The sequence below is a fragment of the Liolophura sinensis genome, chromosome 8, assembly GCF_032854445.1.
Source record: "Liolophura sinensis isolate JHLJ2023 chromosome 8, CUHK_Ljap_v2, whole genome shotgun sequence".
Lineage (NCBI taxonomy): Eukaryota > Metazoa > Mollusca > Polyplacophora > Chitonida > Chitonidae > Liolophura > Liolophura sinensis.
The window spans coordinates 39,244,237-39,261,263 of NC_088302.1; the positions used below are offsets into that span (position 1 = coordinate 39,244,237).

The 17,027-nt window shown below is 39.0% G+C and overlaps 1 protein-coding gene across 1 annotated transcript in view; it reads left to right on the top strand.

The window, feature by feature from the left end:
• The first annotated feature begins 393 nt into the window (after positions 1-393).
• Positions 394-17,027, top strand: part of LOC135473912 (sodium- and chloride-dependent taurine transporter-like) — a 29,432-nt gene continuing 12,798 nt past the window's right edge. The window contains exons 1-2 of the mRNA XM_064753844.1: positions 394-1,203; positions 15,460-15,591. Coding sequence (XP_064609914.1) covers positions 921-1,203; positions 15,460-15,591 — 415 coding nt within the window. The 5' untranslated portion in view covers positions 394-920. The remainder of the gene's footprint in view (positions 1,204-15,459; positions 15,592-17,027) is intronic.

Here is a 17,027-nt window from a genome sequence, read left to right on the forward strand (position 1 = left end):
GTAATACATATCTATTTGTACGTCAAGCGAACTTTATTGCTCCTCTCTTATGAGGCGGATAAAACGTTTTAAAAGACTTTAAAGGGTAACAAAAAAATCTTTGTTGTTGAATTTCTCATAAGACGTATTTGCCATCCTTTCACATGTCAGCTTGAATGTCCAAAATAAAAGTAACGTGTCGTTCGGGGCTTGTGTTAACGGGTGATAGGTGTAGTTATATGTGTTCGTATACGGACAGATAAACATCCCTGGAGTGGTCTCTTAAGATTTGAATAAACGCACACCAATTACTAACAGTATATAGACCAACAATACAATGTGGCCCAGGGGAAAACATCACTGACCACGCTGGTAAATCCCCTGTGCACACTTCCGATGACCCTGCAAGATTTCCGCAAGGAAAGTGGAGATTAAGAGTCTTTATTTTATGATCACTTTATCGTTGAATTTGTTTAACAAGTTGTTCTTGAGAGGAGCATTGTCTTTCCCACTATCAAAAAGTACGTGCTAATGTATACCTAGGTACAAGCAGGTTTAATACTACAGCGAGGGTAGTCGAGTAAACACAGTGCAGACAAACCAGCCAGGGAGGTGTTGTCTACAAGTATTCACGTAGGTATAGCAGTGTCACAGATTTTGCATAAAGCCCACTCTTGTCCCCAGGATTCGACAAATACATGCATTGCTGTGGGTGTCAGGTGAGGCCCTAGAGAAAGCTATACCGAACTCTTTTCATGCGTGACCGACTAGCAATCGAGGAGTTCATGTAACTGTCTCCCGAGCTAGAGTTCACAGTTACAGAAAGGAGTTCGTCTCCTGAAGATACCTGTCGCATAACAACAGCATACCAGGGCTACTTGCTTTTACTGAAGGAATTCCTTGTGTGTCACAATTAGCAATTAGCGTTCGTAACAGTCGACATGGATGATAAAGAAGGAAAGAACGGAAGGGCAGGAGTTGTGGGTGAGAAATACACACCATATAGCGGTGACAGTGGTTATGATCAAGACGAAGACGCCACAGGCAATGGGAAAATCGACGGCGATGGCGGTGATGTTGAGGAGACATCACTGGACATTGAGGATGGACACGAGCGTGAGACCTGGACGGGTAAACTGGACTTTCTGCTCGCCTGTGTCGGTTTCTCCGTAGGACTGGGGAACGTTTGGAGATTTCCGTACCTCTGCTACAAAAATGGAGGAGGTAAGACTATTGTAAACAAAATAATACCTAACGTTTAGTAACACATATCGATCTTTATCACATTTAGTACAGGTATTTAAGAAATCATTAGAAACACACATTAGATTAGCATAAATTAGTATGAGAATGAATACATTATTATTAAATACTTCTGAATTATCCATTGTATTTGTATGTACTTTTTAGCTCCTTTTATTGTATTCAGGATTTATATGACGTACATAAGTTATGCGATCTAATTTTGAAAGACATGACAAAAGTCAGTTTTTATTGCCCAGATTGCATTTTTGATTCACTCGACCGGGAGCTTGATTGTTACATGTGTGTTTTTCGTAATTAGTAATGAAATAAAGTATGTATACAAGAATTTAGTTTAAACAGCGTTCACAAACAATCCTCTTTGTTTTTTACGAAACAATCGTGTTGAGCAGAACATAGGACATACGCACTAGTATCATCCTCCTGATTATAGACATTCTCCTGTGGATTGTCCAGAAACTTGAAAGCCATAATTGCGTTATTTATTTGATTGCAGGTGTATACATGTATACGTTATTAGAAACCATTTATAAGATTAGGAAAGAGATGTTAGCCGTTTCTCCTATAGCTGATGGGATTAAAACAAGCATCGTATATCGGATCACTATAATTAATCAATAATTTATCTGTCGCCGGCAATAAAATATGAATCAGTTTTCTCATGTTTATGTCATTAAAGAATATGTGGATGATTGGGGATGAAAATATATAAATACATAAATAGCGCTTACAATTAACTCTTTTAGCGCGCAAAAGGCAACAGTACATATACACTTTAATCCTGGTGGCGATTCCCTTCATGGAATCCATAGATATGGATAAGATTATAACGAGTTCCAGTATAATTTTTTCTAAAAATGACAAACAGATATATAACAAAGCCGGATACAGATTTTACTGCCTTCTTGGCCTTAGTTCGTCTCATTTATAACAGTTTAGACGCTCTGGCGTGCCCGGATGCTCATAAATTCAGGTGTACTATGCATGCACAGGCTGTATGTCCCCGTTGTAATCTGTTACGTGGTAGATGGGTCACGGCTATCCCATCTACACGATTCTATTTCTATTGCACTATAGTCATACTGACGTGTTCAGGGTAATCTATTTCAGCAGTCATCCAAGCATCTATAACCTCTAGCATCTAGAGGCTTATATAACCTTTATTTTCTCACGATTCAAGTTAAATAAGTTAAACTGAGCAAGCCCGGTAATATTGCATTGTACATGACACGCCGCTACGTCTCCGATGTCACATATATGTTTTTTGACCTGCCTAGTGCTGTGCCTTCATTAAATGCAAATTTTAATACGTTGTGTCAAGCGAATCTAACTTTATAAATAGTGGCAGGCCAATAGCAATGCGAACTGGAACATGACTATGCCATTCAATTATCAGTGGACGTGTACCTAGCAGGATACGTTTGTTACCTGACTGTACACTCCATGCACCGCTATTGCTATGGATTTATTTATTTATTTATCTGATTGGTGTTTTACGCCGTACTCAAGAATATTTCACTTATACGACGGTGACCAACATTATGGAGGGAGGAAACCGAGCAGAGCCCGGGGGAAACCCGCGACCAGGTTGCTGGTAGACCTTCCCACGTACGGCCGGAGAGGAAGCCAGCATGAGCTGGACTGGAACTCTCAGCGATCGCATTGGTGAAAGGCTGCTGGGTCATTACGATGCGCTAGCGCGCTAACCAACTGAGCCACGAGGCCCTCTATTGTTATGGACAGGTCACAGCTCTACCAGTGAATATATGACATCCGTGAATGAGGTTTTCTGTTGTGATTTTTTAAAATTTATTATTATTATTACTTTACATTTAATGGACCCGTGACATTTATAAAACTGTCATATCGTCAATATTAAATGCATTAACGAGATATATGACTAACCCAATACCTCCAGTCATTCTTCTCAATCTTCTCATATCATAGTGAAACGAATGAATGAATGGTCTTGGCTATACCCCACCACGGCAGTATTATAGTCAAATCCTGACGATGTTGACGGTAGCTATAACACTTTTTGTAAGCGCAACGAGGAAGGGGGAAGGGGGGGGGCTTTTATATTATGCTCTAAAAATGATTTTGGCGACATATCCGTAAAAGATAATCACTAAATCTGAGAGTAAACATTTTGTTTTAACTTATAATTTAGTCACCACTTCATGATTTGCTGTCCATGACATCTAATGCTTAACGGATTCTGCCTGCCGTAATATATCGTAAGAATCGCTACGCTAAACTAACATAGTAGTGTTATCCTGTAAAACGATATGATGAAGAAATAAATGTCGATATGTTGAGTCGTAAAACGATATGATGACGAAATAAATGTTGAGCCCTAAAACTATATGATGCCGAAATAAATGTTGAAATGTTGAGCCGTTAAACGAAATAATGACTAAATAAATGTGTAAATGTTGCGCTGTAAAACGATATGATGACGAAATAAATGCCTAAAGGTTGAGCAGTCAAAGCAGGTATCAATTTTTTTTTTTAATATTTCAAGCTTTTCAGAGTCAAGATCTCACCAAAACTTTAAAGGTTTGAAATATGTCTCTGAAATTATGAATATTTGCTGATACCATATCGAGATGACCTGGGCTCAATTTGAGGTTATGTTTATTATTTTGAGCTCTTAAAGACGAGTGAGTGATCAAACATTTTACAAGATGAAGAGTTCTCTCTTACTTGCCGGGTTAGCATTAAGCTGATCAGCAGAACTACATGTTTACAAAGAAACACTTGGGGCAATTATTCCAGGTCACTTCTAAGTTCTGAAAGATTATTCAACTGATGGTGAAGCCAGCCCGCCCCGGTAAGAAGCTGGTGTATATGTCCTGTTGTTCGTGTGTCAGAAAAGCCGATAACATAACTGTATGTGGAGCATTTTGTTCATCAATAAATGCTATATATCGGGTGGGCATTAAAAATTGGCCGTACTTTGACGCTCAATATCTCTGAAACCCTCTTACGTCAGCTTCTAACACAAGAGCCAGACAATTTTTTCAGATGACACTTGATTGACTCGTGTCACACTGGTGCAGCGTGCGCTCTACTCATGACACCTGACAGGTAATGCCATGTGGGTCACCTGAACGTGCGTTTTTGAGGCTATGTTTTCAATTTAACTCTGTGTACAGACTACTCAAGCTATGACCTTGAAAACTGGTCAGTACATTAAGAAAATCCTGCCATTTGAATGTCTAAAGTTTCAAAAGGTTTGGACTAAGGATAATGGAGCAATGCAACATCAAAGTACGGCCCATTGTTTATGCTCACCCGATATACACCTATTCACAACTAGAAACATCGCACTATGTTGAACCGGATATTCAAATCTAAATCAAATTATGTAAACTCCTACCAGTGCTGCTTGTTCAAAAACAGGAGTTACTTCTACTGCAATGAACAAGTGGACATTTTCTAAAGCCATGTACATATATATGGATGGGATGTTTTTTCATATATAACTCTAATCTTGCATTTTAATCTTCATCATGGAAAAAAGGGCTTAGCCTTTTCTGCACGCATGTGCACACATGTATATCTTTTAGACTATAGTTCCTAAATAACCTGTCATTAAAATATTACAAGGGAATTCTGTATGCATCGAATTTGTTTGATCAAAGAGCTTGGGGAAGATTGGTGCAGTTTGAAATGCTTTGAGTTCACTACGAAGCTAATACCCTAACTGATCTTCTTTTATTGGTCCATGACGAAATTATTCCATTTTGCTTGATTCTGGGAATTCTATTGATCTGAGAAAGGTTTTTATGATTTGCGTTTGGAAGGTTGGGAAAATGTACGTTATATTTTATGAAATTTGATTTCCTCGAAAATGTACTTTAAGGGCATTTAAATTGAATCACTAATGGTCCAAGGTATCCTGTAGTACAATGGAATCCTTTGAGGACTCATCTCTTTTCCTTCACTCTACACAATGTGGGTTATTTGTCAACAAGGGTAACCTATGCATATTTATGCATACCTATACAACTATATACACCTGTGTAATAGATCTTCCTAACAAAAGGAACACATATTGTTAAAGATACAGGTAATGATAGCCTGAAGTCTGGTAAGCCGACGACTTTCGCTCTGGCCCATATTGCCGCGAGCCTTGTGGGGTAAGGCTAACTTTTTCTGCACTCATGTGAAACGGGCATGTTTTTTTTTTTGAGGTCATGTATATATGATATCTTTCGTTTCAACCCTAGGTCAGTGAGCCTTATAGATAAGATGAACCTTTTCTGCAGTCATGGAAACCGGACAACTTTGCTGGAACTTCTATGGCAATACATATAATGGGCATTTCCTGAAGGCATGTGAGCGGGACGTATTTCCCTGTTACCTCTAACACAAAGGCCATAGGAGACAAGCCGAAGTGAATTTATCTTTCCCTGTAACGGGTAATGCAATGGGCCTTTCGGGCCCTTATTTCTTCTATTGCAATGAATCTTCATTGATAAAGTGAACTTTCCTGAAGTCATTTAAATGAAATTTCTTTGTTTCTTTGATTTGAAGCTTTAATGTTTATGAATCTTTGTATTTCACAAAACGGTCAGCATGCATCATAATTACTATCATTATCGGTCCTAGGAGAAACTAGTTTTTGTGCTTTTCAAATGCTTTCAGTTTATCAGGATAAATCAATGTTTTATACGCTGATACAAGATTTTTTAACTAGGTACAAGGTGGGTTGAAACAGGAAGGCACAAAATGACATAATGATTTCTCTGTCAAATGTAAAGAAAACATATTGCATATAACCTTCTATTCATCACAGAAGATAAACATATATTGCGTGTAAACTGTTATGAAAACTGTCAGGGGAGCAAACATAAAAACAATCGCATGAAGGCGAGCTTAGTTTCGGAAGACACGAAGAATTTGACCCTTTAGAATGACATACGTAAATATTCATACTCATGCAGGCGTCAAGTGATCACGCACAGGAGAACTTTTCCATTGCGCGGAATGACCCTGCTGCATGCCTTTTAGACGAAACCATGTTTGCTATATAGGTCAGACTGTGTCAACACTATGAAGACAAACATGCTTTCCAAGAGGACAATCGATTCTCTACCTAACACTATTTTTACGTACTTTGTGAGCAGTACAGAAAAGACATGGGCATATTCACTTACGTACTACGTGAAATATGATACAATCATATCCCAGGGGCTGTGCGTAGTTAAACGTAATTAGTGACTTTTGCGATTTCACAGTAAACTTTCTTGTGCAAAATACTGCTGCGGATTACTAGGTCAAGAAACAAGAAGCCCATATAAAAGCACAAGTATAACTATAACAGAGGATTCGTGTCGTACACAAATGCTTGCTCTAGAGGGGAAGTGTCGCTTTACTCATGCGCCAAAGCAAAAGTTATATATTTCAACACCTCTGAGTGTTACGGAGGGTGGTAGAACTATTACGCCTGGGACAGTGTCGAAAGAATACCTCACACATTCACGAGTGTAATTGTAAAACCCGCGGCTAGGGTGAAATCCTTAATTGCACTTCCTGAGTGCTGTTTTTTCTATTTTTTTATTTTTTATTTAACGTTTTAGTTTTTAGCTTATGTGCAATACGAATTTCACTCTGTAGCTGTATTACGTCATTTAAATGACGTATACAGGTAGATCACAGGTAGAGACCGCACTGGTACCCTTGGTCATAGAGTGCAAAGGACATTGTACAATGCAATACAATACAACATATCTCAAACTTTTTGTCTCACGCCACATTATAACATGGCAGTGAAGGCTAATGGTGTAATACTACACACCATATAACATGAGAGTTTTCACAATGTAAACAGCACATTAGCTGATATGCTGATATGATGCTGGTATGATGAGTCGAGAGCATTAACGCAGTTGGAAGTAAAGAATGCCATAGAACTTTCAGACACGGACTAAAAGGAGATTCTCTTATAGCAAAAAAATTAACGGTAAACTAATATTTACACTACAAAACAAACCTACATGACATATTTTATTTCAGAGTAAATTTCCAGATTACAAAAGAGCGAAAAAAACATTTACATAACGATAATGTATCCATTTCGGGGTCAAGGTCTTTTCTGTAAACATGGATGTTTGCGGGTCAAATATTGTCAAGCATTTTGAAAACTAAAACCAAGATGATATTTATCTTCAGTTGAAAATCTCTTTTGCCAACTAAGAAAACACTGAGACTATAGAAAAATGGAGAATGTGTATCATTTGATTGAAAATATTTGCGTAGCAACGCCCCACTGAACTTATAAGCCAAGGCTCTCAAAAACTTTTGTAACTCTAAACTGTGCTCTTTCCTCACGCCGGACTGCATTGTTGACAGCACGGATCAAACCCCAACATTTTCTGCAGCTTCACATTTTCTCATTCTAAAAATTCTGTTCAATTTGAAGTCAGGGTTATTTTGACAATATAGAATCTACAAGCTTGACATAAACCATTGCGACACATCTGATGACGTATTCCATTGCACAACCTCGTATTCTGTTCGCATTTACGTCATCGAATTACCTTGCAATAAACATTGCTTTACCGATCACACAAAAATCCTGATCGGATGGTGTGCAACTGGTACATAGAGGGGATCCACACAGATTTACCACTTTTGCAACATTATGGATGACACAAACTTAAGTTATCCCAATTTAATTATTTGACTTATTGATTTATCTGTTTGTATAATATAATATAATAAATTATTTACTTATTTGTGTATTTATATATTACTAGATGAAAAACTAGAAATGCCCCAGTATTTACTCCACAAGACAACTCTGCTGTGCTTGTTTTATTTAAGAGTGATGTTCCTGATGATAAAAGAGCGCCAAACATGAAAATCACAACATGAACATCTCCAGTTTATGGACGTTTCTGAAGAAAAAAAATCCCCAGGGGTCAAATATTGCAGACAACGTTTTGAAAACTACCGCCAAATTGAGAATCTGTTATACCGAAAAAGAAATAGTCATGGAAAAAATGTGTCAAACTAAAAGTAATTACAGATACTTACACAGTAACGCCAGACAGCCCGACTAAATTATGTTGCTTGTTGACCTTCTTCGGTAGGTTTCAAAACTTCAAACACTCGCCCACTGCCACTTCATAAATAACAGTTAGTCATTGTCAGTGGCATGTTTTTTATGAGAACAAATCTTGCCTCACTGCGCATTGTAAGTGTCAGGTTTACCTTTATTATCATTTTCTTTGCCTTTCTGGCGGATTTGGGTCGGGGTTGGGGATGGGAGTATTCGCTTTTGTTATATGGAATATTCATGAAGCAGAAAGATAAGCGTATGAGAAAGGGTATACATAGCTCTTCTTTGGAATATCCCCAAAGCCTTGACCCCAGATAACCTTCTTTCTATCCTATGACTGATTCAGTTTAATTTTGGATTACTTTTTCGTTTGGACCAAACACATTGCTGACAGCACGCATCAAACCCAAACATGTTCAGCTTCATATTGACGTATTGCATTACACAATCGTGTATTCCGTTCATAGTGACGTCGTCTTATGACCTTGAACGTAATGAAGATTGCTTTACCACACACACACCGCTGCTACATGGCTGGTCTGAAACTGGTTCATATAGGGACTTCCCCCGTAATTACCACCGTTACAACACTGACGACCCAATTTAGTTGTTTGTTTTTTTTTTTGTGGTTTTTTTTTATTAATAAATTTATTTCATTATTGCTAGATGGAAACACCCTGGTTGACACATCTTCATACTGCAATATTAAAGTGAACATGAAGTCTGCCCAATGTATATACATAGAAGAAACGATATATGACACAGTTCTCACAGAAAAATATACAACAAATTCTATAAAGTTTTGAAAACAGAGACACTGAAGTTCAGTACTGGGGATATGCCAATCAATAGCGCGCCGTCGTATAAGTAAAATATTCTTGAGTACGGCGTAAAGCACCAATCAGATAAATAAATAAATAAATCACTAGCGCTGAAAGCGTCACGTGATAATTGGCTGTAAGGTCAAAAAACTTATTAGATCTCGATTGGCAGTTTGGGTTCTAGACAGATAGACAGATATGGATGGAATAAATTGAATTTTGCGGTTAGTTAAAGTGTTAAACGAGTGCATTTTGGACCACTCATTTATCAGGTGACTGAGAACGGCTGCTCGTGTCACAATGCGTACAGGACCTAATGTTGGGCAGCAGACTGCAGCTAACATGGCAGGGTGAGCTAGCAAGAAAATCGCCACGGGAGAGTTATTGCTTGAAGAAAAATATTGTGACTTTGCATTACTTTTCCCTAGCAGAGTCAGATTTATTACGAAAATATCTTCCCAAAACCTGAATGAAAGAATTTGTTATCAGTCAGAAGGTCCTGCTATGTTCGGCGAATTTCATGTGTCGGTACAGTCAGCTAGGCCCAATGCTTACACCCATGCAGGACGAAAGTAAAAGAAACATCGGCCCCTTGAACACGGAGCAGAGATGATACTCTTTGGTTGGGTACCAAGCATTTTTGTTTGTATTTTCTCATTATCACACTGTTTAATACCGATGGTACGGGAGATCTCCTAGGTTTTGTGACGTCCTGGACGTCACCAAATAAGTGGCTAGGTAGGGAAGTATTTGCTATTTATTTTGTTGATAATATTTATAGAACATTTCTGGAATACTGCTTTATTAATTAACTTATATTTAGTGGCTGACATTATGTTCACTTTAATCACGCTGATTAGACATACCGTAATGTAAATGAAGCTGGACAGACACATCTATGAAGAGTAGTGTGAATCACCCTGGCTAGACACATCCCTATACTGTGATGTGAATCACGCTTTTCAGAAACATCTCCATATGGTATTGTGAATCACGCTCGTTAGACACATCTCCTTACAGTAATGTGAATCAAGCTTGAAAAGACACGTTTCCACACCGCAGTGTGAATCACGCGGGTTAGACACACCACCATACCGTAATGTGAATCACGTTGGTTGAACACATCCCCATACTGTAATGTGAATCACGCTGGTTAGACACATTTCCATATCGTAATGTGAATCACGCTGGTTAGAGACATCTCCATACAGTAATGTGTATCAAGCTTGATTAACACATCTCCATAACGTAATGTGAATTACGCTGGGTAGACAGATGTGCATACCGTAATGTGAATCACGCTGGTTAGACACACCACCATACCGCAATGTGAATCACGCTGAGACAAATCTCTATCCAGTAACGTAATGCGTAATTACTCTATACAGTAATGTAATCAGTCTCAATCTAGACACATGTGACCATAATGTAACTCGTGCTTCGCAGTAACATCAACTTTGCCGTCAAACAGATGCTATAAATCAATCAAATTTTATTTGTTTCACTAACTGCTTTATATTTTACGATTCGTCAGCAAAATAACATTATTACCATTACGGGTGCTTTAGAAGAACATTTGGTGTATAGCTAAATCTCTATTTTGAAATATATGGCCGCTCCCATGATATAGCCCCAGGCTATGCAGGGTTACAGTCTGTTACAGTTCAGTGGCGATTCGGCCTAGGCCATCCTCAGGCACAGAGCCACGACATGCACAAGTGAATTTTTCTGAAAGGCTGTATGTACCATTGTGCTAGCTGTCAGTCACCGAAAAATATGAAGTTTAGCCGTGTGAGCATTATTCCCCCCAGCAGCATTTAAATAAAAAAAAAGATCGATATTGTTTGACAAGAGTAGGTGGAAGCGAATGCGTTCAATTTATAGTCATGCATGAAAAACACAAAAAAGGAAAAGTACAAATATATTTGAGGTTGAGATTACCGTTTTTTATCAGCAGAAATCTATCGCGATTTGCCATAAATGAGAATGAGCTACACCGTTTGTGAGTTTTCCTTCATGATCACAGAGCCCTACAATCGAACGAGCCTTACAATCAAACATATATAAACAAAGCAGCAATGAATGGACAAAAAAGTAGATTATATGTAAGTATGGTGAGTATCAGGTTTAGACCGGCCCCAATAATTGAGTTGGTAGAGCGTCCGCTTCAAGAGTGGTAGACCCAGAGTCAATCCTGGGTCGGGTCACACCTGAGACTTTAAAAGAGGGAGTTGTAACTTTCTCACCTGCCGTCCAGCATTAAGGGGATAATGTAACGACTGGTTGACCCGTATCTTCCCTTCGGTAGGTCTCAATGAAGCAACAGTAGATAAAAGAGAGGTGGAAATCCGTCCTGCAATAAGGAGGCACATTACATTTCGTCATCATTTGACTGAAAAATTGTTAAGTGCGACGTTAAACCCCAAGCACTTACACTCTCACTCACTAACTCAGGGTTTTGCCTACCGCAGTAGGTCCTGCCGACTTTTTAACTAATTCAATGAAAACAACCCAAACACCCAGATTGAAAAGTCTCGTGTAGGTATAAAAAGTGTAAAAAAAACAAGTTCCTTGTAGGCCCGTGAGTGTAAAGATAAATCCTATGTGAGTCCCTGAGTGAAAAGATAAATCCTATGTGGGTCCCTGAGTGTAAGGATAAATCCTATGTGGGTCCCTGAGTGTAAGGATAAATCCTATGTGGGTCCCTGAGTGAAAAGATAAATCCTATGTGGGTCCCTGAGTGTAAAGATAAATCCTATGTGGGTCCCCGAGTGTAAGGATAAATCCTATATTGGTCCATAAGCGAACAAGGTCCCGTGTTGCCCACTGAGTGTAAAGCTAAATCCTGTGTAGGTCCTTAAGTGTACAAGAAAGTCCCTTGTTGACCCCTGAGTGTAAAGATAAATCCCAATTGTACAAAGAAATCTCATGTGGGTGCTTGAGTATAAAGATAAGTCCCGTGTGAGTCCTTGGGTGCAAAGATAAATCCCATGTGAGTCCTTGAGTATAAAGATAAATCCTATGTGGGTCCCTGAGTGTAAAGATAAATCCTATGTGGGTCCCCGAGTGAAAGGATAAATCCTATATTGGTCCATAAGCGAACAAGGTCCCGTGTTGCCCACTGAGTGTAAAGCTAAATCCTGTGTAGGTCCTTAAGTGTACAAGAAAGTCCATTGTTGACCCCTGAGTGTAAAGATAAATCCCAATTGTACAAAGAAATCTCATGTGGGTCCTTGAGTATAAAGATAAATCCCATGTGTGTCCTTGAGTATAAAGATAAATCCCATGTGAGTCTTTGAGTGTAAACATAAATCCCATGTGGGTCCTTGGGTGTAAAGGTAATTCCCATGTGGATCCTTGGGCGTAAACATAAATCCCATGGGGAGTCCTTGAGGATAAAATCCCATGGGGAGTCCTTGAGGATAAAACCCCATGGGGAGTCCTTGAGGATAAATGGGTGTAAAGATAAATCCCGTGTGAGTGCTTAATTATAAAGATAAATCCCACGTGAGTCCTTGAGTGTAAAGATAAATCCCCTGTGGGTCCTTCAATATAAAAATAAATCCCATGTGAGTCCTTGGGTGCTAAGATAAATCTCATGTGGGTGCTTGAGTATAAAGATAAATCCTGTGTGAGTCCTTGGGTGCAAAGATAAATCCCATGTGAGTCCTTGAGTATAAAGATAAATCTCATGTGAGTCTTTGAGTGTAAACATAAATCCCATGTGTGTCCTTGAGTATAAAGATAAATCCCATGTGAGTCTTTGAGTGTAAACATAAATCCCATGTGGGTCCTTGGGTGTAAAGGTAATTCCCATGTGGATCCTTGGGCGTAAACATAAATCCCATGGGGAGTCCTTGAGGATAAAATCCCATGGGGAGTCCTTGAGGATAAAATCCCATGGGGAGTCCTTGAGGATAAATGGGTGTAAAGATAAATCCCGTGTGAGTGCTTAATTATAAAGATAAATCCCACGTGAGTCCTTGAGTGTAAAGATAAATCCCATGTGGGTCCTTCAATATAAAAATAAATCCCATGTGAGTCCTTGGGTGCTAAGATAAATCTCATGTGGGTCCTTGAGTATAAAGATAAATCTCATGTGAGTCCTTGAGTGTAAAGATAAATCCCATGTGGGTCCTTGTGTGCAAAGATAAATCCCATGAGAGTCCTTGAGTATAAAGATAAATTCCATGTGAGTTCTAGGGTGCATGCTGCTAAGCGTACGGCGAAGTCCCTCAGTTAAAAGGGAAGCAGAAGACAGTTAACTAGATAAATCCCATGTGGGTCCATGTGTGCAAAGATAAATCCCATGTGAGTCCTTGAGTATAAAGATAAGTTCCATATGAGTCCTTGAGTGCATGCTGCTAAGCGTACGGCGAAGTCACTCAGTTAAAAGGGGAGCAGAAGACAGTTAACTAGGCCGATTGCTCAGATAAGGTGAAGGCATAAAACCTGCTTAATTCTTCAAAGAAAACACAACACTAGACCAAATGTATATATGTATTTTACATATATATGTATTTTTTATTATTTTACTCGAGGTTTGTTTAATTCTACAGTGACTCTTGCTGAAAATATGGACAGAGCGTTCATACACCCTCAAGCTATCTGTTTCATAGCTGTATCTAACTCCGATTAATCCGTGGCTAGGGGATTTATAAGGAGTCGCGTTTGTGGCATCAACAATGCTTCTGTAAACAGCGACAACCAAAGCGCAACTTAGGTCTTTCCTTCATCAATGACGACGTTGGGGATTCAACAATTTTATAGATATAGGTGATATGTATAGACCTGTTTAAAAAGTAGGCCTGTCATGAATAAAAATGCATGGGACATAAGCGCATGGAAAGCCCCCTCTTCCTTCAGATTTGTTAACGACATTTCAAATGTATTGTGTAAGAAATACGTGAATGGTGTTTGTAGTATTGTCCAACAGTACACAGCTTTACACCAAGATTGAGCGCACTGTAGAGCAATGCAGTGTATGCCCTTGTACCGTGAAGTACTATAGAACAGAGCATGTGTTCTATGCTCTTCGTAGCGATATAGGTGACTATAAAGTTGACAATTAATTGGCGTTAATTACACTTTCTTGTTTACAGTAAGGTGAGAAAAACATTTATAATTTAGATGGAGACGCAGATATGATTGAGGATACAATTAACTTACAAAAACATAAAGAAAACTGTAAGTAAATAGCATCTGTCCATACTGGCTTGACGGCGACATGTGAAGAATACCCGGTGCTAAATCAGTGAAGACCTCATAAAATGTTATTTAGTTATTTATGTAACTAGTGTTTTACGCTGCACTCAAGACTGTTTCACTTAAAGGACGGCGATTGGCAAAGTCTGCCGCTGTACAAGCACCATACAACTCCCATTCGCGACTGACAGGAAGTCAAAGAGCTGTGAACTTCTATGCGCATGTATTTGTTTTTTACCTGTATTTATTGTACTATGTTTATTTCTTGTGTGATTGCATGATATTGATTTATGTATTTATTTGATTGGTGTTACTCAAGAAACCGGGCAGAGCCCGGAGCAGGTTGCTGACGAACCTTCCCACGTACTGCATGGTATTGAACGATATGAATAAAGATACTGCGTTGGGGGATTTCACTTATTCAGCACATGCAGGACAACTTTTTTGAAAATAAAAGACAAGAGCATAGAAATTAAAAACCAGAACAGCGACGACAGCGTGGTAGCTGGAAAATGGTTACACGTAACCGGTGAAATACAGCCTTTTGTCAAATTACCTCTGTTAGGACTTTATTCTAACCGTTCCTGTAAAGGCTCATAAAGTTTCATCTTTATTTAGCAGGATATTCATAACAAAAATTGTACCCTCCTGACGCTTAGTGTTGAAACTTACAATGCTTTAATAAATGACAAAACAGTCAATTTGAAACTTTACTTATGGTGCCTGGATATGGTGTTAAACAATCGGTAATATTTATTTATTTGATTTGTGTTTTACGCCGAAATCAAATATATTTCACTCATACGAGTATTATGGTGTGTGTGTGTGTGGGGGGGGGGGGGGGGGCGTGCAGTGCTAGAGGGAAACTGACGACCATCTGCAGGCTGGTGGAAGCCCTTCCCATTTATTACCCGAGAGGAACCCAGCATGAGCTGGACTTGAACTCTCAGCGACCGCACTGGTGAGGGGCTCCTGCATGATTGTGCTGCACTAGTACAATCATCTAGTGTCATTTAGGCCACGAGCATCCACTGGCAGAATTATTAGCAAGCAACAATATACACAGTAAAAATTACGACAGATTGCTGCGTGTTGACATTCACCCGTCGTTAATTACAGGTGCCTTCCTCTTGCCCTACTTCATCTGTGTCATCATTGGTGGAATCCCGCTCTTCTTCCTGGAGGTGGCAGTTGGTCAGTTCATGTCCATCGGGGGCACCAAGGCTTGGAACATCGTGCCTCTTTTCCAGGGTAAGTGTATATGTCTCCCCACTTCGACCCAAAAACTTCAGCCCAATGTCAAGGATCGATTGTTTTTGTTTTGTTTTGTTTTTTTTTTCAAGATAGATATACACCTATGATGTGTTGATATTTTTAATTTAAGCGCAATTATTAACATCATACATAGATGTGACGGCTGATGGCCTAAATGAAAAAAGCCCCAACGGCTCTATTTTATCATCGATCATATTACTGCACAAACAGAATAATTAAAGTAAATTAAACTTAGTCACGCGTCAGTGATTCCTCCAATGTATACGCCATAATGAACAATTATAGCTTACCTTGCCCATGGTATGGGTGATGATGTTATAGCTCGGAATAGTAGTACGTGCCCCTGCGGTAATACGGCTTACACCTAAAGGCTTTCATTTAATTTGCTGTTAAATGGTTCAGAATTGGGCTTGTTCATCAATAGTGACGACGCCAACCCCAACTATAACACCACGTTTGAATATAATATGCATATGGTATGGCATGCATTGTTATGCGATTATCATTACACCTCCCCCACTACACCCAAAAAGAACACTGAGTATTTTTGTAAGAAGTTAAACGCGTTAATGTGTTTTGATACACGTGTCTCGCGCCCTACGCGTCTACTGAATACGTAACATTTCTGTCTGTCAGATTCAGGTAATGCTCAGGTGAATACAGTTAACCTCAAGCGCCAAGACGTGGTCTCAATTTATTCATGATATAAAACTTTTAATAGTGGAGCCATTTCGCTGGGGTTTTTTTGTTTTGTTTTTTTTTTTTTTTGTTTTTTTTTTTTGTTTTTTTTTTTTTTTGTTTTTTTTTTTTCGCGATGACACACAGAATTGCAGCTATTGCATAGACTAACGTTTGACATTTTGAAATTGTTTTGTCATCAACGTCGTTGCAATTGTTTGATAATTGTAGCAGAGCTAAACCCTCTACCATAGTTTTGGAGTCTTCAGCATAGATTGATAATGATGTACTTCACTCGTTAAACTTCTCAGGATAAGGGCTCTTGCTGGCAGCAGGGTATCTTGGAGTAAACTGTCACAAAAGTTTACAGCATCAGTATCACAATACCTTATGTCAACTTAACCAAGACTGCATCATTTATTAGCACTGCGAATTACCCAGACCACTGGTTTACGCATAAAGAAACCTATGAGATTGTAGCAGATAATATATAACCAGTGGTGTTTTACCCCGTACTCAAGAATATTTCACTTATAGGACGGCGGTATGAAACCGGACAATGGGAAACCCACAACCATCCGCAGGTTGCTGGGAGATCTTTCCACGTACCATTTATTTGATTTATTTGATTGGTGTTTTAAGCCATACTCAAGAATATTTCACTTATACGACGGCGACCAGCATTATGGTGAGAGGAAACCGGACAGAAACCAGTGGAAATACACGACCATCCG